A 24,960-nucleotide genomic window follows, 5' to 3' on the forward strand; every position below is an offset into this window, starting at 1 on the left:
GAGTGCTATTCTGATACCTACTGGGAGCTGCTATCTTGCTCCCTTCCCATTGTTCTGCTGATCGGCTGCTGGGGGTGAGGGGGGGGGGATATCACTCCAACTTGCAGCGCAGCAGTAAAGTGTGCCTGAGTCTGAGCTTTCAGAAGGAGCCGGCGCTACACATTAGAACTGCTTTCAGCTAACCTATTGTTTTCTCCTACTCCCATGTAACTAGAGGAGTCCCAAGCCGGACTTGGATTTCTTACTATTGAGTGCTATTCTGATACCTACTGGGAGCTGCTATCTTGCTCCCTTCCCATTGTTCTGCTGATCGGCTGCTGGGGGTGAGGGGGGGGGGATATCACTCCAATTTGCAGCGCAGCAGTAAAGTGTGCCTGAGTCTGAGCTTTCAGCCAGCGCTACACATTAGAACTGCTTTCAGCTAACCTATTGTTTCTCCTACTCCCATGTAACTAGAGGAGTCCCAAGCCGGACTTGGATTTCTTACTATTGAGTGCTATTCTGATACCTACTGGGAGCTGCTATCTTGCTCCCTTCCCATTGTTCTGCTGATCGGCTGCTGGGGGTGAGGGGGGGGGGATATCACTCCAATTTGCAGCGCAGCAGTAAAGTGTGCCTGAGTCTGAGCTTTCAGAAGGAGCCAGTTGTCCACTTGTCTGGATACGATGGCTGGTTGCTATGTGAATCTGCGGGCTTCATTTCTACCAGGTGGTTATTGAACCAAGCTGGTTATTATACTATAAAAGAAATCCACGAAGCTGTGGATTCTCGCTCAGTTTTGCATTCTGCACCCCCCCCCCCTCAGCTTTTCATTGTTTTGCGCAGATACCAGTGCGCTTGATGGATCGCTCCCCAACATACGGCTAATGCAAAGGATTTAATTACTAAAAACATGAAATCTGCTGGTAATATTTCCACTCGCACAACATAAATAACATCGTTGCACTTACCCCCCCCCCCAAACAAACAACTGCATGAAAAATGAGAGCGAAATGTCTGTGTATGAAAAATGCGTTGCGTATGGGAAGCAAAAAAACGGCAATCGTTCATATTTCTCTTTGTAAAAGCATTAAACTGAATGTTGCAAAAAATAAATAAGTCGGCAACATGTGGATTATAGATTAGATTGGAAAAATGCATCAAATATGTATATATTGAAACCATAATGGAAAAGGCTTCCGATTTGTCAACGTCTGTTCTGACATTTACGTCAGTTAATGCAAAAACCCAATGACAAACTGTCCCGGTTCTGATTATTTGCCGCGCGCGGTAATTTAGAAGATTGTAGGATTTGGTCAGGAAATGTATTTATGCCCCCACCCTATCATATTCTGGTGGGGAGGGGGGGGTAAGAAATATTGAATTCTGATTCGTAGACTAAAGAAGACAACTTACTTGATAGGTTTTCAGCTTTTGGCACAGGGTGGGTGCAGGCCCAGTTCATGCCCATTTCGCCCAGTTCGTTCCCTGTGGCCCCTCATTGACTTGAATGGGTAGTTCTTAGTCTTAGTTCTTAGTCTTCCAAGCACTACTCCATTGAGCCTGGGAGCAGACAATAGGCCACAGAAGCCATTTGTACCCCAAAGTGATAACATCCACTTTGGAGAAGTCGGGGACAGGGCCTCATGAATGAGGATAAGTAAGCACAGCAAATTGTGTAATAGCACTTTCTAGGAAAGTGAACATAGTCGGCACCTAGTAAGCAAGGGCAGTCTTAAAGGCCCCACCAAAGGAGAGATTAGATCTGGGAGTATTCCTCCTATCCGGCAATGTTGCCTCAGTGTAGGGCCACAGAGTAGAGACAGTGACAGGCCAGAATAAACACTGATCCTACTCACCCGGAGAACTCATATACTAGCGGTTATCAACCTGAAGGAGTATATAACTACCTAGACTACCTCCTTCTGCTCAGAGTGCATTGTATTGACCATCTATCCTGCTTTTGTGAGTATATGATAACCCTGATTGCACCATTGCCTTGTCTTGGACGTCCATTCTTACCAACTGCACTACACAGCTACAGTGAGTTGTAGTTCAACTACACCCTCATCTCCATTCAGGTCTCTTCCACCTAAGCGAAGGCCCATCCTAAGAAATGGAATCGCATGTAACACATGCCCTCCATATCACTACTGGCCTGGTATTACTAATTCATAGCCAAACAAGTGTTACACACTCCAAAGTAAGGTTTTAAGCAAAATCCAACTGGGGCAACTCACAAGAGGTACAGTTAGAGACCAATAGTGCAACTCACAAGAGGTACAGTTAGAGACCAATAGTGCAACTCACAAGAGGTACAGTTAGAGGCCAATAGTGCAACTCACAAGAGGTACAGTTAGAGACCAATAGGGCAACTCACAAGAGGTACAGTTAGAGACCAATAGTGCAACTCACAAGAGGTACAGTTAGAGACCAATAGTGCAACTCACAAGAGGTACAGTTAGAGACCAATAGTGCAACTCACAAGAGGTACAGTTAGAGGCCAATAGTGCAACTCACAAGAGGTACAGTTAGAGGCCAATAGTGCAACTCACAAGAGGTACAGTTAGAGACCAATAGTGCAACTCACAAGAGGTACAGTTAGACCAATAGTGCAACTCACAAGAGGTACAGTTTGGCCAATAGTGCAACTCACAAGAGTACAGTTAGAGGCCAATAGTGCAACTCACAAGAGGTACAGTTAGAGGCCAATAGTGCAACTCACAAGAGGTACAGTTAGAGACCAATAGTGCAACTCACAAGAGGTACAGTTAGAGACCAATAGTGCAATTCACAAGAGGTACAGTTAGAGGCCAATAGTGCAACTCACAAGAGGTACAGTTAGAGGCCAATAGTGCAACTCACAAGAGGTACAGTTAGAGACCAATAGTGCAATTCACAAGAGGTACAGTTAGAGGCCAATAGTGCAACTCACAAGAGGTACAGTTAGAGACCAATAGTGCAACTCACAAGAGGTACAGTTAGAGGCCAATAGTGCAACTCACAAGAGGTACAGTTAGAGACCAATAGTGCAACTCACAAGAGGTACAGTTAGAGACCAATAGTGCAATTCACAAGAGGTACAATTAGAGGCCAATAGTGCAACTCACAAGAGGTACAGTTAGAGACCAATAGTGCAACTCACAAGAGTACAGTTAGAGGCCAATAGTGCAACTCACAAGAGGTACAGTTAGAGACCAATAGTGCAACTCACAAGAGGTACAGTTAGAGGCCAATAGTGCAACTCACAAGAGGTACAGTTAGAGGCCAATAGTGCAACTCACAAGAGGTACAGTTAGAGACCAATAGTGCAACTCACAAGAGGTACAGTTAGAGGCCAATAGTGCAACTCACAAGAGGTACAGTTAGAGGCCAATAGTGCAACTCACAAGAGGTACAGTTAGACCAATAGTGCAACTCACAAGAGGTACAGTTAGAGGCCAATAGTGCAACTCACAAGAGGTACAGTTTGGCCAATAGTGCAACTCACAAGAGATACAGTTAGAGACCAATAGTGCAACTCACAAGAGGTACAGTTAGAGACCAATAGTGCAACTCACAAGAGGTACAGTTAGAGACCAATAGTGCAATTCACAAGAGGTACAGTTAGAGGCCAATAGTGCAACTCACAAGAGGTACAGTTAGAGACCAATAGTGCAACTCACAAGAGTACAGTTAGAGACCAATAGTGCAATTCACAAGAGGTACAGTTAGAGGCCAATAGTGCAACTCACAAGAGGTACAGTTAGAGACCAATAGTGCAACTCACAAGAGGTACAGTTAGAGGCCAATAGTGCAACTCACAAGAGGTACAGTTAAGAGACCAATAGTGCAACTCACAAGAGGTACAGTTAGAGGCCAATAGTGCAACTCACAAGAGGTAACAGTTAAAGGCCAATAGTGCAACTCACAAGAGGTACAGTTAGAGACCCAATAGTGCAACTCACAAGAGGTACAGTTAGAGGCCAATAGTGCAACTCACAAGAGGTACAGTTAGAGGCCAATAGTGCAACTCACAAGAGGTACAGTTAGAGGCCAATAGTGCAACTCACAAGAGGTACAGTTAAGACAAGTGCAACTCACAAGAGGTACGTTAGGGCCATGTGCAACTCACAAGAGGTACAGTTAGAGGCCAATAGTGCAACTCACAAGAGGTACAGTTAGATGCAATAGTGCAACTCACAAGAGGTACAGTTAGAGACAATAGTGCAACTCACAAGAGGTACAGTTAGATGCCAATAGTGCAACTCACAAGAGGTACAGTTAGACCAATAGTGCAACTCACAAGAGGTACAGTTAGAGGCCAATAGTGCAACTCACAAGAGGTACAGTTAGAGGCCAATAGTGCAACTCACAAGAGGTACAGTTAGAGACCAATAGTGCAATTCACAAGAGGTACAGTTAGAGGCCAATAGTGCAACTCACAAGAGGTACAGTTTAGAGACCCAATAGTGCAACTCACAAGAGGTACAGTTAGAGGCCAATAGTGCAACTCACAAGAGGTACAGTTTAGAGACCAATAGTGCAACTCACAAGAGGTACAGTTAGCGACCAATAGTGCAACTCACAAGAGGTACAGTTAGAGACCAATAGTGCAACTCACAAGAGGTACAGTTAGAGGCCAATAGTGCAACTCACAAGAGGTACAGTTAGAGGCCAATAGTGCAACTCACAAGAGGTACAGTTAGAGGCATAGTGCACTCACAAGAGGTACAGTTAGAGGCCATAGTGCAACTCACAAGAGGTACAGTTAGAGACCAATAGTGCAACTCACAAGAGGTACAGTTAGAGGCCAATAGTGCAACTCACAAGAGGTACAGTTAGAGGCCAATAGTGCAACTCACAAGAGGTACAGTTAGAGGCCAATAGTGCAACTCACAAGAGGTACAAGTTAGAGACCAATAGTGGCAACTCACAAGAGGTACAGTTAGAGGCCAATAGTGCAACTCACAAGAGGTACAGTTAGATGCCAATAGTGCAACTCACAAGAGGTACCAGTTAGACCAATAGTGCCAACTCACAAGAGGTACAGTTAGACCAAATAGTGCAACTCACAAGAGGTACAGTTAGAGGCCAATAGTGCAACTCACAAGAGGTACAGTAGAGGCCATAGTGCAACTCACAAGAGGTACAGTTAGAGGCCAATAGTGCACTCACAAGAGGTACAGTTAGAGGCCAATAGTGCAACTCACAGAGGTACAGTTAGACCAAATAGTGCAACTCACAAGAGGTACAGTTAGACCAATAGTGCAACTCACAAAGAGGTACAGTTAGAGGCCAATAGTGCAACTCACAAGAGGTACAGTTAGAGGCCAATAGTGCAACTCACAGAGGTACAGTTAGAGGCCAATAGTGCAACTCACAAGAGGTACAGTTAGAGGCCAATAGTGCAACTCACAAGAGGTACAGTTAGAGGCCAATAGTGCAACTCACAAGAGGTACAGTTAGAGGCCAATAGTGCAACTCACAAGAGGTACAGTTAGAGGCCAATAGTGCAACTCACAAGAGGTACAGTTAGAGGCCAATAGTGCAAGGCACAAGAGGTACAGTCAGCTGATACACTGTGGGACAAGGCAAAACAAGATTCAGTCAGTTGGGAAACCCTGGGGCAAGACACATGAGTTATAGTGTATAGAGTATAGCTGAACCTGCCTTCTCCATAACCAACTGGATGACTGCAATATACTGTACATTCATTTCATTCAGTATGAACCTCCCCTTGCAGCTTAATAGAACTCACACTCACTTCTCCCCACAGTAAAGCCCCGTACTATCTCGACTCTTTAAAGCAACTTGTACCAACTCTAGGCCAAATATGATTGGCTGCTTGAGAGCCAGATACCAAGCCCTTAAACACATCTTACCAATGACAAAGTACTTAAGTTCACCTTAGTGTTTTCTTTCCATTCCATAGATATATATGGATCATCCCTCCTGAATGATGAACCCACGGATATAATTCCTCGGTGCTGCCAAATTACTACAGATGTACAACAGGTCACCCAAGTGTTAGACCTGACAAAACTACAGCGAGTGGAGGCACAAGATGGAAAGCCCTTGGGGTTGGCCGAGGCAGGTATGGTGAATCCAATGCAAGTATGATTTCTCCTTTGCTCACCAAATACCATTAGAGCTCAGGCACACTGCTCCTGTTTGCCCCACTTACCCCCTGTTGTGTTACTATTGGATCCTAATAGTTGGTAAATGTCGCTTTAGGCTCAGGGGATGTTTTTTAAATGCAATTACCTCAACTAGTATTGTGGAGTCCAACTGCCTACAGGCCCCTTCCATACAGGGCAAACAGAAGAACTCATTAACAAGCAAAAGGAAATGAAGTGACGTTTTATTCCAAAAAACATGTCCAGCTTTGATCTTTTTGTACCTTCATAGACTACAATTAGGGGCCAGAAGGCACAAAATGCATCAGGTTTCCTGTTTGGACATGTTTTTGGGATAAAACTGCATTTGGCCTGGGAGATCTTGGGTGCATCTCTCCTTCCCTGCACCCATGTAGCACCCTATTACCCTTTGTTTATACAGCTTCAGCACAATTTTTGCAGCACCTTACACAGCCAGGGGAAGTGAGCAAAGGAAACCCTGTACCCACCACCTATCTAAGCAGCACAAGGAATAATTGGGGCTCTAACCAAAAGCATCAGTGATTGCATTATCCAGCCAGCTGGAGGTATAACAATGAAAGCGGACTCCTGATTGGTTGCCATGCATTACTGCCCAGGTCCAAATTTGACCAGTATTTATAAATGACCCCAAATGAGTTATTTATCATGTCCAGGGTGTCTCGGATTTCCTTGCAAAAATATATAGGCAGCAGCCCTCCAGCAGTATTGTGCATGTGAGTAGCAGTACCCAGAACACTATTTTATATAAGTGATACAAAATAAATGGGAAATTTGTATTGTTGGTGTTACAGGGCCCCATTGCTGCCTGCTCCTGTCGGCTCAGGGAAGCGTCCATGTTTTTCCCAGTCACCCCGCTGAACGCAGGCAGCCCTGTATTCACTGAGCATTTTGGCCATTTTGGATTGGCCGTTGGATAATAAAAGTAACCAATTGCACCTTTCTTTAACTTTTCCATTAACATCTATCATCTTCCCCTAGTTTTTGTAACACATGACATGAAATTAACATTAATTCCACTGATAAAATATCCTTCTTTTTATCCTTTTCCCTAATTCCTATTATTTGAGGCCAAAGTTTCATATTCGGACAGACATGTTCAGCAAATATATTTCCCTGTTTGCATTCAGCCGGTCTGAGCAGCACTTGGGAAGCTCCCGTGGTCCTCTAACTTTCTGACAACTTAATTATGTTCCTGTGGATAAAAGACACTGGTTTTACCTTTTAACATAAGGTAAATTGTGTAGAATTTTCATAATAACCTCAGAGAAAATGTATTTGACATTTACTTACTATATGATTTTGACAGCAGAGAGATTCTGGGAAAACAGCTTAGATATAATTGAACATAGAAATAATAATGCATTTTGCAAGAACTCCATATCAGCTTTTTACTATCCGACTGCCTAAATAAAATAACAGCCAGCTCTTCCACTAAGCTGGGTAAATCTACAGGGCATTGAGCAATGCGATTTCCATACAGAACAGCATGTTATGAGGAGTGTAGGAAAGCTCAGCAACACACAGGGAGCATTTCTTGTTTATTGGGAATGTAACTGTCGGATAGAAAGTATAACTACAGTGGGGGGATAATAGCCTCTGGGAAGGGACTGGGGCTGTGGGATAGCAGGTATAGTAGGGAGAGATGGTGCCTATAGTAGCAGTGGGGGGATAATAGCCTCTGGGAAGGGACTGGGGCTGTGGGATAGCAGGTATAGTAGGGAGAGATGGTGCCTATAGTAGCAGTGGGGGGATAATAGCCTCTGGGAAGGGACTGGGGCTGTGGGATAGCAGGTATAGTAGGGAGAGATGGTGCCTATAGTAGCAGTGGGGGGATAATAGCCTCTGGGAAGGGACTGGGGCTGTGGATAGCAAGGTATAGTAGGGAGAGATGGTGCCTATAGTAGCAGTGGGGGGATAATAGCCTCTGGGAAGGGACTGGGGCTGTGGGATAGCAGGTATAGTAGGGAGAGATGGTGCCTATAGTAGCAGTGGGGGGATAATAGCCTCTGGGAAGGGACTGGGGCTGTGGGATAGCAGGTATAGTAGGGAGAGATGGTGCCTATAGTAGCAGTGGGGGGATAATAGCCTCTGGGAAGGGACTGGGGCTGTGGGATAGCAGGTATAGTAGGGAGAGATGGTGCCTATAGTAGCAGTGGGGGGATAATAGCCTCTGGGAAGGGACTGGGGCTGTGGGATAGCAGGTATAGTAGGGAGAGATGGTGCCTATAGTAGCAGTGGGGGGATAATAGCCTCTGGGAAGGGACTGGGGCTGTGGGATAGCAGGTATAGTAGGGAGAGATGGTGCCTATGGTAGCAGTGGGGGGATAATAGCCTCTGGGAAGGGACTGGGGCTGTGGGATAGCAGGTATAGTAGGGAGAGATGGTGCCTATAGTAGCAGTGGGGGGATAATAGCCTCTGGAAGGGACTGGGGCTGTGGGATAGCAGGTATAGTAGGGAGAGATGGTGCCTATAGTAGCAGTGGGGGGGATAATAGCCTCTGGGAAGGGACCTGGGGCTGTGGGATAGCAGGTATAGTAGGGAGAGATGGTGCCTATAGTAGCAGTTGGGGGATAATAGCCCTCTGGGAAGGGACTGTGGCTGTGGGATAGCAGGTATAGTAGGGAGAGATGGTGCCTATAGTAGCAGTTGGGGGATAATAGCCTCTGGGAAGGGACTGTGGCTGTGGGATAGCAGGTATAGTAGGGAGAGATGGTGCCTATAGTAGCAGTTGGGGGATAATAGCCTCTGGGAAGGGACTGGGGCTGTGGGATAGCAGGTATAGTAGGGAGAGATGGTGCCTATAGTAGCAGTGGGGGGATAATAGCCTCTGGGAAATAACAGAGCATCCTGTCACAGATCCTATCTGATCCCCCCCATTGTAAGCAGCAGTCATAGGCGGAGGATGACTTTTTTGTTTGGGGAGGCTAAAGATGGCCCATACACAGACTGACCTACAGCTAAGGCTGATGCCACATGCGGCGTAGGGCTGATTTTTTCGGCAAGCGGAAAAACGCTTGCCGAAAATTCAGCCCTACGCCTGCTACTTGTGCCTGCACCCGAATGAATGGGATACGCTCGGGTGCAGGCACATGTAGCCGATATACGCATGAAAACGCGAGACTTTGCATTCTCTCGCGTTTTCGTGCGTATATCGGCTACATGCGCCGCATGTGGCATCAGCCTAATGTGACACTTAGTGGATTCACTGCTGGTGTAAAAAATTAACCTCCCAACTACCTCTTGCAGTTCCCACTGACTCCCAGGGATACTGTGCAAAAGTGCGGGTGGGGGAGATTTTTTTAACCCTAAAATGCTTAGGATGTAAAAGCATTCATACGTGCACTTCTGTTAGGGGTTCTCTATACATTTGTGTTCAGTTAGGTTAAAGGGGTAGTTCACCTTTAAATTAACTTTTAATATGATGTAGACACTGATATTCTGAGACAATTTGCAATTGGTCCTCTTTTATTTTTAATGGTTTTTCGGTTATTTAGCTTTTTGTTCAGCAGCTCTCCATTTGGTATTTCAGCAGCTATCTGGTTGCTAGGGTCTTATATACCAGGTAGTGGTTTAAACAAGAGATGGGAATATGAATAGTTACGGGGCCTGCATGGAAAAATAAAACTGTAGCTTCACAGAGCAATACTTTTTGGTCAGTGACCCTCATTTGAAAGCTGGAAAGAGGCAGAAGCAAAAGGCAAATTATTCAAAAACTATATAAAATTAACTAGGAAGACCAATTGCAAAGTTGCTAGGAATAGGCCATTCTATAATATACTACAAGTTAACTTAAAAGTGATCCTCCCCATTAGATGTGTTTAAGTTAGCTTTATAGAAAGTGAGGCAGCAGGTACTGACATCCCAGGCACGTTATATACAGCGAGACACAGTCTTTATATACAAAACCAGCACATTATATGCAGTGAGACACAGTCTTTATATACAAAACCAGCACATTATATACAGCGAGACACAGTCTTTATATACAAAACCAGCACATTATATGCAGTGAGACACAGTCTTTATATACAAAACCAGCACATTATATGCCATGAGGAGCAGTCTTTATATACAAAACCAGCACATTATATGCAGTGAGACGCAGTCTTTATATACAAAACCAGCACATTATATACAGTGAGACGCAGTCTTTATATACAAAACCAGCACATTATATACAGTGAGACGCAGTCTTTATATACAAAACCAGCACATTATTTACAGTGAGATGCAGTCTTTATATACAAAACCAGCACATTATATGCCATGAGGAGCAGTCTTTATATACAAAACCAGCACATTATATGCAGTGAGACGCAGTCTTTATATACAAAACCAGCACATTATATGCAGTGAGACGCAGTCTTTATATACAAAACCAGCACATTATATGCAGTGAGACGCAGTCTTTATATACAAAACCAGCACATTATATGCAGTGAGACGCAGTCTTTATATACAAAACCAGCACATTACATACAGTGAGACGCAGTCTTTATATACAAAACCAGCACATTATATGCAGTGAGACGCAGTCTATATATACAAAACTAGCACATTATATACAGTGAGACGCAGTCTATATTTACAAAACCAGCACATTATATGCAGTGAGACGCAGTCTATATATACAAAACCAGCACATTATATGCAGTGAGACGCAGTCTATATATACAAAACCAGCACATAATATGCAGTGAGACGCAGTCTATATATACAAAACCAGCACATTATATGCCATGAGGAGCAGTGGGTACAGAGGGCAGATTTTCAGGCCCTGGCACTATAACACTGGCACGGATACACAGCATTGGCTCCACTGTAACTTACTATAAATGAAAAAAACAATGACAAAAGTAAAAAAAAAATAGAATGTGCAAAAAACCATAACAAATATATAAAAGCACAATGAGCTTTGTCAGGGGGAAAAATTAACTTACCCTCCATCTGTTAGGGTAGGGGATAGGGATATTATAAATGTCAGATGACAAAAAACAATTTAATTCCAGCTAGTGGGTCAGTCTTTAGAACATATACAGTATAGTACCTGTGGGATGAAAACTGCAGCAAAGTTCAAAGCTGGTTCATGGGTAAACTTACAGTCTGCAGATTCTTCTTTTTTAAGTCTTCATTTCTGCAGTTTGCTAAATTTCCCGATCCCTGTCTGCATCTGTGTCTTGATTGGTCAATTTTACTGTCTGTCAAGAAAGCTGTGCTCTGATTGGAGAACATACAAGAAGAAAGATCCAATCAGAGCACAGCTGATTAGAGCAGAACCCGGAGCTTGTAGGGACAGGAGATGATTTGCAGCACAGCGCAGAAAACAGAGCCGGGTTTTTTTATTTTATTTTTTTATTTTTAGGGTGCCAGAGCAGGTTTGGGGAGGCTTAGCCTCCCCAAGCCTTATTGAAAATCCGCCTATGGCAGCAGTCCTGCCCTGCTTTATGGCTGAGATTCTAGCTATCTGTATAACAGAGCATTCTGTCACAGTGGCACAGATCCTATCTGATCCCCCCATTGTAAGCAGCAGTCCTGCCCTGCTTTATGGCTGAGATTCTAGCTATCTGTATAACAGAGCATTCTGTCACAGTGGCACAGATCCTATCTGATCCCCCCCATTGTAAGCAGCAGTCCTGCCCTGCTTTATGGCTGAGATTCTAGCTATCTGTATAACAGAGCATTCTGTCACAGTGGCACAGATCCTATCTGATCCCCCCATTGTAAGCAGCAGTCCTGCCCTGCTTTATGGCTGAGATTCTAGCTATCTGTATAACAGAGCATTCTGTCACAGTGGCACAGATCCTATCTGATCCCCCCATTGTAAGCAGCAGTCCTGCCCTGCTTTATGGCTGAGATTCTAGCTATCTGTATAACAGAGCATTCTGTCACAGTGGCACAGATCCTATCTGATCCCCCCCATTGTAAGCAGCAGTCCTGCCCTGCTTTATGGCTGAGATTCTAGCTATCTGTATAACAGAGCATTCTGTCACAGTGGCACAGATCCTATCTGATCCCCCCATTGTAAGCAGCAGTCCTGCCCTGCTTTATGGCTGAGATTCTAGCTATCTGTATAACAGAGCATTCTGTCACAGTGGCACAGATCCTATCTGATCCCCCCCATTGTAAGCAGCAGTCCTGCCCTGCTTTATGGCTGAGATTCTAGCTATCTGTATAACAGAGCATTCTGTCACAGTGGCACAGATCCTATCTGATCCCCCCATTGTAAGCAGCAGTCCTGCCCTGCTTTATGGCTGAGATTCTAGCTATCTGTATAACAGAGCATTCTGTCACAGTGGCACAGATCCTATCTGATCCCCCCCATTGTAAGCAGCAGTCCTGCCCTGCTTTATGGCTGAGATTCTATCCTAAAGGAGCCAGCCCAGAATACGGACAGTGTTTGCTTTAATGCCATTTAATAATCACCTGAATAGACAGTGTGGCTGAGTAAACAAGCAGGGAGAAAGTAACGGCTGCAGTAAATTATCATTAGCATTGGGAAGGAAAATATTAACATAGCAGGTTTTTCCCTTCTCCCCCTGGTTGGCCCAGTAAGTCAGTAACTGTTGATCCTCAGAGAATCGCAGCCCTTAAATCTTTCATGAGCGACGCTGGCGCCTAATTGAACAGAGTCGCCTCTTGTTATTAAGAGAGTGCTGCTCCTACCATTTATATTAGAATTACAAGGCTGGCGATGCATTCGTTTCCATAGCCGGCACATTAGGGGTTCATGATCATAATTCTGATTAGATTAGTTTGGGGATTTAGTGGGAAGCGCATTGAAAGTTGCGGTTAAATAATTTAGGAGCGCTGCAAGGGAACAGGTAGCAGGGAAGGTGGATTTTCCTTTCAGCCCAAATAAAACCGAATGCTAAAATACATTGTTTTATCATTTTCAGGATTTATTTTTTAACTGAATGGTTTCAAGTTTTTCTGAGCTTAAAGGGGAAATTCTTTATTATTTCTGGCAAGTATGACATTAACTGTGGCAGCTATGGAGGCAGCCAGTGCAGGGCCAGATTATGCATGACACTACATGCCATTTACATTTACCCAGTGGGCACTGCCATCATGGGACTGTTTAACTCCTAATGAGCAGCCATTGTGGGGAGTTCAGTACTTCAGGACTGGCTAATGTGACCAACAGAAACTAGACAGGTACTATGATATGTGAAGCTGAAGTTTAGGAACAAGATGGAGAAACAGGAATGGGACATGGTGGGTGAAGGGTCAGGAACAGGCAGGAGCGGGTTATTGGTCAGGAACAGGCAGGAGCGGGTGAAGAGTCAGGAACAGGCAGGAGCGGGTTAAGGGTCAGGAACATGCAGGAGCGGGTGAAGAGTCAGGAACAGGCAGGAGAAGAGTCAGGAACAGGCAGGAGTGGCTGAAGGGTCAGGAACAGGCAGGAGCGGGTTAAGGGTCAGGAACAGGCAGGAGCGGGTGAAGAGTCAGGGACAGGCAGGAGCGGGTGAAGAGTCAGGAACAGGCAGGAGCGGGTGAAGAGTCAGGAACAGGCAGGAGCGGGTGAAGAGTCAGGAACAGGCAGGAGCGGGAGAAGAGTCAGGAACAGGCAGGAGAAGAGTCAGGAACAGGCAGGAGTGGCTGAAGGGTCAGGAACAGGCAGGAGCGGGTGAAGAGTCAGGGACAGGCAGGAGCAGGTTAAGGGTCAGGAACAGGCAGGAGCGGGTGAAGAGTCAGGGACAGGCAGGGGAAGAGTCAGGAACAGGCAGGAGCGGGTGAAGAGTCAGGGACAGGCAGGAGCGGGTTAAGGGTCAGGAACAGGCAGGAGCGGGTGAAGAGTCAGGGACAGGCAGGAGCAGGTTAAGGGTCAGGAACAGGCAGGAGCGGGTGAAGAGTCAGGGACAGGCAGGAGCGGGTTATGGGTCAGGAACAGGCAGGAGCGGGTGAAGAGTCAGGAACAGGCAGGAGAAGAGTCAGGAACAGGCAGGAGTGGCTGAAGGATTAGGAACAGGCAGGAGCGGGTTAAGGGTCAGGAACAGGCAGGAGCGGCTGAAGGGTCAGGAACAGGATGGAGCGGCTGAAGGGTCAGGAACAGGCAGCGGCTGAAGGGTCAGGAACAGGCAGGAGGGGGTAAGGAGTCAGGAACAGGCAGGAGCGGCTGAAGAGTCAGGAACAGGCAGGAGCGGCTGAAGAGTCAGGAACAGGCAGGAGTGGGTGAAGAGTCAGGAACAGGCAGGAGACGGTGAAGAGTCAGGAACAGGCAGGAGCGGATTAGAGTCTGAAGCAGGAACAGGACTAGGAGTAGGGAACAGGAACCAGAGCAAGGGACCAAGAACCGCAGTGCTCAACTGATCAGAGTTTAATTTAGAAGCCAAGTGAAAACAAGAAGGTAATAGTAAGAGAGAGAGAGAGAGAACAGCCACTAACCAGGAGGTTCCATGCCCAGCTTCCAGCAGAGCCTGCCAGTTCCTGAGGAAATAGGGCTCATTTTTTAAATAGATCGGGCAAATCCAGTGCCACTGTGCCCAACAACAACAGGCTGGGTTGCAGTACTCAGTGTTATAGGGCACACTCTCAATCACATTGCAGGGCTCTACCCTCAGTCTGGGTGAGTAGGCCGGGGGGTATCACTGGGGAACTAATCCCACATATGATCCTCAGTGGAGCTATAGGCGTCTCACTAAATACCTATTACCTCAATATACTGTAGAGGCTGGCAAAGCTCTCCCACCTTTCTACCCCTGGGGGAATAATCACTGGGGGGTTCCAAATGCTCCATAGGTTTAACAACGGGGACCCCCTTACATAGACATAAACTGCTGCGCATTGAACTACAGGAGACAGAAATGGAGCTGTAAAGAGACTAAGAGAGATTCATACAGACACATTCAATCAGCCAAATGATTTTATCTGCAATTAGCAGCTGATTGCCGTCTGTACCGGCTGGAAATTGAATAAGAGAAAGCGCCCACATTCGCCGTTTACCTGATTTCCTAAAATGTCTGTAATGCTATGGGGTATGTGATAAACCATGCAATTAATTGGAGTCGATGGATATTATCCCAAACTGGATTAATCTGTTAATCACTGTCTCTAACAACAGCTCTGTATAAACAACATCACCCAAATCATTCCGAATGAAATCAGCGCTTCAGAGCCCAAATATCAATGTATTTAAAAATCTGAGGGGTCAATCATATATTGCCTGCCCCGCCTCTAGAGGGCGGGGCCTCCAGCCGGCTGGCTGTAGTTGTAAATTTCAAGACTGAATGGAAAAAAAATTAAATAATTGATATAGTGTAAGTAAAGTTTATTTTGCTCAACTAACATGATAGAAAGGGTTTGGAATTATTTCTTAGGGTGACAGGTCCCCTTTAATGGGAAGTATAATGGGCTGTTCTGCCCCCAATAAGGGGTAATTATATCTTAGTTGGGATCAAGTACAGGTACTGTTTTATTATTACAGAGAAAAGGGAATCATTTAACCATTAAATAAACCCAATAGGGCTGTTCTGCCCCAATAAGGGGTAATTATATCTTAGTTGGGATCAAGTACAGGTACTGTTTTATTATTACAGAGAAAAGGGAATCATTTAACCATGAAATAAACCCAATAGGGCTGTTCTGCCCCAATAAGGGGTAATTATATCTTAGTTGGGATCAAGTACAGGTACTGTTTTATTATTACAGAGAAAAGGGAATCATTTAACCATTAAATAAACCCAATAGGGCTGTTCTGCCCCAATAAGGGGTAATTATATCTTAGTTGGGATCAAGTACAGGTACTGTTTTATTATTACAGAGAAAAGGGAATCATTTAACCATTAAATAAACCCAATAGGGCTGTTCTGCCCCAATAAGGGGTAATTATATCTTAGTTGGGATCAAGTACAGGTACTGTTTTATTATTACAGAGAAAAGGGAATCATTTAACCATTAAATAAACCCAATAGGACTGTTCTGCCCCAATAAGGGGTAATTATATCTTAGTTGGGATCAAGTACAGGTACTGTTTTATTATTACAGAGAAAAGGGAATCATTTAACCATTAAATAAACCCAATAGGGCTGTTCTGCCCCAATAAGAATTAATTATATCTTAGTTGGGATCAAGTACAGGTACTGTTTTATTATTACAGAGAAAAGGCTCCTACATTAGTGGATTGGGTGCATCGCTAGTAGTTACGCAGCCCTACTGGGCACACAATTGGATGCTGTAGGGAATAGCGGCAGGAGGGCCCCACTGGGGGGAACTAATGAAACCAAGGTAGCAATGAATGAAGTGTTCCATTAGGATTAGGTAAGTGCCTGATAAATATACAGTATGTGAATCTGAATAAGTGAGCAGTTCCCTACACTGACGGCACCGAGCGATCGTATCTTATGGCTCTTTCCTTCTCTGAATGATATCAACACTCACTATCAATATTTAATATTATCCGCTCCCATCGCTGCTTTCTAATACAATTGTGTCTCCATTCCTGATGTTGATCACTGTTCCAAAGCCGTTCTGTTTCAATTTGAAACCGGCTACGGGACAAATGCAGAAAGGTTTTCCACAGGTATTCTCATCTCAATTCAGCCGAATTGTCCTTTAAGGGAAATATATCCTTTTTATTAACAGGCTTTTGTCTTACTTTATTTTTCCATAAATATAAAGTATCATAGCGCGGCCTAATGTACAAATAGAATATTCCTTCCCTTTGAATTTGTATTTATGGGAGCTGCCAAATTGTTTCCTTTAGACAGTGCAGTATATGTACCCAGAACATTCCTTCTCTGTATATTTGTATTTATTCATATGGGTAGGAGGTGCCATAGTGTTTCCCTTAGACAGTACAGTATGGGGGTACAGCTTATTGTGTGCCCAGAACATTCCCTCTCTGTATATTTGTATTTATACATATGGGTAGGGGGTGCCATAGTGTTTCCCTTAGACAGTACAGTATGGGGGTACAGCTTATTGTGTGCCCAGAACATTCCCTCTCTGTATATTTGTATTTATAGATTTGGGTAGAGGGTGCCATAGTGTTTCCCTTAGACAGTACAGTATGGGGGTACAGCTTATTGTGTGCCCAGAACATTCCTTCTCTGTATGTTTGTATTTATACATATGGGTAGGAGGTGCCATAGTGTTTCCCTTAGACAGTACAGTATGGGGGTACAGCTTATTGTGTGCCCAGATCATTCCTTCTCTGTATATTTGTATTTATACATATGGGTAGGAGGTGCCATAGTGTTTCCCTTAGACAGTACAGTATGGGGGTGCAGCTTATTGTGTGCCCAGAACATTCCTTCTCTGTATATTTGTATTTATACATATGGGTAGGAGGTGCCATAGTGTTTCCCTTAGACAGTACAGTATGGGGGTACAGCTTATTGTGTGCCCAGAACATTCCTTCTCTGTATATTTGTATTTATACATATGGGTAGGAGGTGCCATAGTGTTTCCCTTAGACAGTACAGTATGGGGGTACAGCTTATTGTGTGCCCAGATCATTCCTTCTCTGTATATTTGTATTTATACAAAGAGGAGGTGAGCAGGAACCCAGACTCTGGGCTGGCAGTGGATGGGATCTACTTAGACTTTGCAAAGTGATTTGAGTTGGAGAGACTTCAGTTCTCACGGATCTCTTGCTGTTTGAGGAGAAATAAGTAGAAATAAATAGAAATGAATAGAAATGAATATTATATTCCCAGCTCTTGAGCTGAGAGCTGAGGGCAAGTTGTACTGCTAATTAGCCTCTTATAATAAAGCTTCCCTAATTAATTTACAGCCTTATCGTTAATGGTATTTATGGGGAGACTTTTATTCGTTTATTAACCTTTTAATTCTATTTCTATCAGGACAGTTGCCCTCAGGGCATCTCCGGCTGCGGCGACCATTCTCACGCAATTCTCCCCTCTCTGTTGTTTGCATTTTATATTGCGCCTGTTTGTTACTAATTAATCAAAGCGGAACTAACATGGCTCCGGGCGATACGCTCACAGATCCTCTCAATGCTTATGGGAGATCTCCAGTCCTTTGAAAGTGACGTCCGTAAGTCAGAGAAAGGCACTGTGCTCGTACTAAGCAGCCTTATATATATTGATAGGGTTTCAGCGGGAACGGCCCAAATCCCTTGTGTCTGCTGCAGGAACATCACTGAACACAAAGCAATTCTTATATAGGTATTTAGAAATTTATTAAAGGGGTGGTTCACCTATAAGTTGCTTAATGTTACTTTGTTACAGAATGGCAACTTTTCAATTGGTCTTCATTATTTATATTTTTATAGTTTTTGAACTATTTGCCTTCTTCTTCCGCCTCTTTCCAGCTTTCAAATGGGGGTCACTGACCCCGGCAGCCAAAAACTATTGCTCTGTGAGGCTCCAGTGTTATTGTTATTGTTACTTTGTACAGGTAGGGGATCCCTTATCCGGAAACCTGTTTCCAGAAAGCTCCAAAATACAGAGCCTGTCTCCCATAGACTCCATTTTAATCAAATAGTTCAGAATTTTAAAATTAATTTCCCTTTTCTCTGTAATAATAAAACAGTACCTGTACTTGATCCCAACTAAGATATAATTACCCCTTATTGGGGCAGAACAGCCCTATTGGGTTTATTTAATGGTTAAATGATTCCCTTTTCTCTGTAATAATAAAACCGTACCTGTACTTGATCCCAACTAAGATATAATTACCCCTTATTGGGGGCAGAACAGCCCTATTGGGTTTATTTCATGGTTAAATGATTCCCTTTTCTCTGTAATAATAAAACAGTACCTGTACTTGATCCCAACTAAGATATAATTACCCCTTATTGGGGGCAGAACAGCCCTATTGGGTTTATTTAATGGTTAAATGATTCCCTTTTCTCTGTAATAATAAAACAGTACCTGTACTTGATCCCAACTAAGATATAATTACCCCTTATTGGGGGCAGAACAGCCCTATTGGGTTTATTTAATGGTTAAATGATTCCCTTTTCTCTGTAATAATAAAACAGTACCTGTACTTGATCCCAACTAAGATATAATTACCCCTTATTGGGGGCAGAACAGCCCTATTGGGTTTATTTCATGGTTAAATGATTCCCTTTTCTCTGTAATAATAAAACAGTATCTGTACTTGATCCCAACTAAGATATAATTACCCCTTATTGGGGGCAGAACAGCCCTATTGGGTTTATTTCATGGTTAAATGATTCCCTTTTCTCTGTAATAATAAAACAGTACCTGTACTTGATCCCAACTAAGATATAATTACCCCTTATTGGGGGCAGAACAGCCCTATTGGGTTTATTTCATGGTTAAATGATTCCCTTTTCTCTGTAATAATAAAACAGTATCTGTACTTGATCCCAACTAAGATATAATTACCCCTTATTGGGGCAGAACAGCCCTATTGGGTTTATTTCATGGTTAAATGATTCCCTTTTCTCTGTAATAATAAAACAGTACCTGTACTTGATCCCAACTAAGATATAATTACCCCTTATTGGGGGCAGAACAGCCCTATTGGGTTTATTTAATGGTTAAATGATTCCCTTTTCTCTGTAATAATAAAACAGTACCTGTACTTGATCCCAACTAAGATATAATTACCCCTTATTGGGGCAGAACAGCCCTATTGGGTTTATTTAATGGTTAAATGATTCCCTTTTCTCTGTAATAATAAAAGAGTACCTGTACTTGATCCCAACTAAGATATAATTACCCCTTATTGGGGGCAGAACTCAGAAGTTCCTTCTACAATTTTTTACAACTGAGCTTCCCTTAGTTGCCTCCTAACTACACCAAGGTGCTATTTCTTTAATGCATGAACCCTTAAATAACATTTAACTGCACTTCTTTTTTAGATCAATTTAGTAGCAGAGGACAAAGAAGCTCCAATCCCAGCAGAACTCCTGACAAGTCCCACATTGCATTTGGATCCAAGGTGCAGGGCCCCCCTCCAGCTACAAGCAGGAGAATGACTTCCAGGGCATCAGCAGAGGTGAGTGGGACGGCATCTATGTTCCATGGGTCCCAGCAAGTGATCATTCTGGGACCTGGTCTTAAACTACCAATTTAGTTCTGGAGCATCCATAAAATCCAGTGCTAAAAAATCCTGCTTGTTTTCTCTGTACATCCTTATAGGGCTGTTCCTGCTGAATTGTGCTTAGTACAGGGGAATCCCTATGTGCCATAGTTTTATGGTATCTCTCTGTACAGGCTATGAGCAAACTTAGGGGGCTGTTCCTGCTGAATTGTGCTTAGTACAGGGGAATCCCTATGTGCTATAGTTTTATAGTATCTCTCTGTACAGGCTATGCGCAAACTTAGGGGGCTGTTCCTGCTGAATTGTGCTTAGTACAGGGGAATCCCTATGCTGCCATAGTTTTATGGTATCTCTCTGTACAGGCTATGAGCAAACTTAGGGGGCTGTTCCTGCTGAATTGTGCTTAGTACAGGGGAATCCCTATGTGCCATAGTTTTATGGTATCTCTCTGTACAGGCTATGAGCAAACTTAGGGGGCTGTTCCTGCTGAATTGTGCTTAGTACAGGGGAATCCCTATGTGCCATAGTTTTATGGTATCTCTCTGTACAGGCTATGAGCAAACTTAGGGGGCTGTTCCTGCTGAATTGTGCTTAGTACAGGGGAATCCCTATGTGCCATAGTTTTATGGTATCTCTCTGTACAGGCTATGAGCAAACTTAGGGGGCTGTTCCTGCTGAATTGTGCTTAGTACAGGGGAATCCCTATGTGCCATAGTTTTATGGTATCTCTCTGTACAGGCTATGAGCAAACTTAGGGGGCTGTTCCTGCTGAATTGTGCTTAGTACAGGGGAATCCCTATGTGCCATAGTTTTATGGTATCTCTCTGTACAGGCTCTGTTACCCTTTATATATGGTTTTCCCAGTAATGAACACTAGAAATGTTCCAGGAACAACCTGAATGTGATATTTCTCACGTGTAGGAAATGATGTTTTGCTGGTTCCCCGCCGAGCGCTGGTGCTGATCCGGTCCCGCCGGAGACCCAGATTTAGTAGTGAGCAGAATGATACATCCCGGCTCATATTCATGTAGTCTAATTGATCTATAAGTCTGAAACCCATTTGTTCCAACAGCCCCAGGCCAGGAGAGCAGGCGATTGGCTGCCACGGGATTATGTATCTCCCTATGCAGTTCCAGTCCACGCGCGCCCTGATTGATTCTAATTGTCTGTGCCACGGGCTCCATAGCTAAACATTCCCTCTATCAGCGGCGCAGGGTATCGGCTGCACATCTGACCCTTGCGATTGGCCAACGACAACATTGATACAGGGATGCACCAAATCCGGGATTTATCCTTTTTCAGCAGGATTTGGATTGGCCGAAGCCACTTTCCTGGCCCAGGCGGGGTAATTGGCTCAAATGACCCCTAGTGTTTGTGAATGTGATAGGGCAAGTAGCTCAGAAGTTCTGCTGGGCCACAGACTAATAGGGTCTGACTAGGCCGCAGCCCCAGTGGGCCCCGACGGCCCATACCCGACCCTTTCCAGCGCTCCCCCTGCCCGACTGTTCCTCCCCTGATGCATTAAACTTACGCGCATTCAGGGGAGGACACTGCAGGGGGGTTAGGGGGGCCCCAGCGGGAGTAGGGCCCCTGGTGTGGGAGCCCCGGTCGGCCCTGCACCCCCCAGTCCGACCCTGCAGACTAATATGGAGAGAGGTGTAGAGTTGCCACCTCTGCCGGCTTTTTTCTCCGGGTAGAAGGAGGGCAGTGATGTCACAGGGGGCGGGAGGTGATGTCACAGGGGTGGGGAAAAGGTGGAGGTGAACCACCCCTTTAACTGTATTCAATCCACTCCCCCAATCAGCTTATATCCGTGCTTTTATCCTTCTCCCTATCTCTACCCAGACTACAAGGGCTACGGGCAGGCACGAGAGACCCAAGCCGCCACGGCCCCCCGGGACAGAGCGTTCAACAGCCCAAACCGACGAAGAGAGAGACTCGATCTCTTCATTTACTCGTTTTTCAGATCAAAGAAACAAGGAAAATTTTCAAGAGACGAGAAAGAAGGAGAAATGTACCCATGGTAATTATTCACAAAGAGGAGGCCATGTAAACCCAGAGCATTATGGGTAAAGGGGAAGATAACCTGGGCCTGTGCTGATCAATTGTGTGTCTTTAGTTATAGTTTTTTAGAATCATGAGCAGCAATGGCAGCCTTACACGGGCAGATTACAGCTGCAGATTTGAGTCTGTTAGACCGATTATCTGCCCGTGTATGGGCACCCCCAACAGGCATTCCCGACCAACATCTGGCCAACATCAGGCAGGTTTGATTTTCCGTTGGATTGGGGACCACATTGGCTCGTTGATGCAGCCCTTGGTCCGACAGCCCCTACACCCACTGTTTTAATTAAATCGTTTGGCCATCGGGCAAAAAAAATGAATTAGTCCAATATCTCCCTTAGGTGAGCATATCAGTAACCCATAGCAACCAATCAGCTTTCACTGGTCCCCTGTTTTACTGTCCCCTGGTCTCCTGTTTAAAAGAAAACATCTTATTGGTTGCTATGGGTTACTGCTACTGGGCAAACTTTGGGCCTTTTATTACATATGGGGGGTAAGAGTTGTACCCTTCTCTCCAAAAGGTTCACCCACCAGGTCCCTAATTCATAGTACCCCCAATAGCCCCATGGATATGGCCAAATCCCAACTCTAACACTTACAGCACTGGTCGTAGGGCAAAAGGGCATTAAAAGAAGCCGCGGAACCTGCCATATTGGTTTCCAGACTATGCCGTCATTAACTTTCCTAGAAATATGTATTTTTCATATGATGTTGCCGTGCCAATATAGCTCAGGGATTATTCTTAGCACATAGAGAAGAATACAGATGGATTAAATGATATGTTTGGTGGCTGATACTCTGCCCCATTAAGCTTGCAATCAATGCCTGGATGCCTGGGGCACAGAGAAACAGAGGGACGTGATTATCCCGGTTCCCAGTGGGTCAGGTTATCAGTAGGAATCTCAGCGCAGTGTGAAGTTCATACGTAGAAATGGAGATGGGCCTTAAGGGGGCAACCAGGGAAATAGACCTTCACGTTCCCGCAGGCTGAACAAACACTGATGATATCGCAATGTCTCCCCCCCAAGAGACTTGTCCCACTGCACCTCCCCAAGAGAAACCCATTCCGTGTGAAAGTAAAATATACCGTAGTTATGAATGGGCTTTACATTGACAGTATAACTGTACTGACCGGTGTTCCATGGGCTCATAGTATCCGGTTGGCACGGCACACACAGGGCAGATTTATTGGCCCATATACAAGGCCTTCCTGCCGGTTCCTGTTGGCTCCAGTTGAGAACCAGGGTCGGGAGATTGTGGGAGTGTGAGCACCTGGGATGGGAGATTGTGAGAAGAGTAGGTGCCTGGGCTTCTTGCTCTCAATGTCCTGCCCTAGGTACATTCCTATTCTGCCGATCCCTAGTTCCGGCCCTGGAGCCAACTCCAAAGTTTGTGTGTCTTCATTAGCTAAACAAAATATGTCCGGGGTTTCCCACAACTTTAGCTGGGAATACACAGTAAGGTGTCTTATACAGCAAGGTCACCAAATGAGCAGCTCTTTACCCTATTTGGCCACCAAAGCCCTGGCCAAACCGTAATAAACTGATCATCTGGCTCCTGGGCCACTGATGGGGATTGTAATGATGCCACATAGAGCAAGAAGGAGACAGTAGGGCAAGATGGAGACAGTAGGGCAAGATGGAGACAGTAGGGCAAGATGGAGACAGTAGGGCAAGATGGAGACAGTAGGGCAAGATGGAGAAAGTAGGACAAGATGGGGACAGTAGGGCAAGATGGAGACAGTAGGGCAAGATGGAGACAGTAGGGCAAGATGGAGACAGTAGGGCAAGATGGGGACAGTAGGGCAAGATGATGACAGTAGGGCAAGATGGAGACAGTAGGGCAAGATGGAGACAGTAGGGCAAGATGGAGACAGTAGGGCAAGATGGAGACAGTAGGGCAAGATGGAGACAGTAGGACAAGATGGAGACAGTAGGGCAAGATGGAGACAGTAGGGCAAGATGGAGACAGTAGGGCAAGATGATGACAGTAGGACAAGATGGAGACAGTAGGGCAAGATGGAGACAGTAGGGCAAGATGGAGACAGTAGGACAAGATGGAGACAGTAGGACAAGATGGGGACAGTAGGGCAAGATGGAGACAGTAGGGCAAGATGGAGACAGTAGGGCAGGATGGAGACAGTAGGGCAAGATGGAGACAGTAGGACAAGATGCAGACAGTACGGCAGGATGGTAAGACAGTAGGGCAAGATGGAGACAGTAGGGCAAGATGGAGACAGTAGGGCAAGATGGAGATAGTAGGACAAGATGATGACAGTAGGACAAGATGGAGACAGTAGGGCAAGATGGAGACAGTAGGGCAAGATGGAGACAGTAGGGCAAGATGGAGACAGTAGGACAAGATGGAGACAGTAGGGCAAGATGGAGACAGTAGGGCAAGATGGAGACAGTAGGACAAGATGGAGACAGTAGGGCAAGATGGAGACAGTAGGGCAGGATGATGACAGTAGGGCAAGATGGAGACAGTAGGGCAGGATGGTAGACAGTAGGGCAGGATGGTAGACAGTAAGGCAGGATGATGACAGTAGGGCAGGATGATGACAGTAGGGCAGGATGATGACAGTAGGGCAGGATGGTAGACAGTAGGGCAAGATGGTAGACAGTAGGGCAGGATGGTAGACAGTAGGGCAAGATGGTAGACAGTAGGGCAGGATGGTAGACAGTAGGGAAAGATGATGAGAGTAGGGCAAGATTGAGACAGTAGGGTAGAATAGTGAAAATGATATACGATGGTAACAGTAGGGCAAGATAGTGAGAGTAGGACAAGATGATGGCA

The 24,960-nt window shown here is 45.0% G+C and overlaps 1 protein-coding gene across 1 annotated transcript in view; it reads left to right on the forward strand.

The window, feature by feature from the left end:
- Positions 1-24,960, forward strand: part of c3orf67 (chromosome 3 open reading frame 67) — a 157,930-nt gene that overhangs the window by 60,277 nt on the left and 72,693 nt on the right. The window contains exons 8-10 of the mRNA XM_002935046.5: positions 5,894-6,055; positions 19,919-20,055; positions 21,946-22,123. Coding sequence (XP_002935092.3) covers positions 5,894-6,055; positions 19,919-20,055; positions 21,946-22,123 — 477 coding nt within the window. The remainder of the gene's footprint in view (positions 1-5,893; positions 6,056-19,918; positions 20,056-21,945; positions 22,124-24,960) is intronic.

Source organism: Xenopus tropicalis, chromosome 4, assembly GCF_000004195.4.
Source record: "Xenopus tropicalis strain Nigerian chromosome 4, UCB_Xtro_10.0, whole genome shotgun sequence".
NCBI lineage: Eukaryota > Metazoa > Chordata > Amphibia > Anura > Pipidae > Xenopus > Xenopus tropicalis.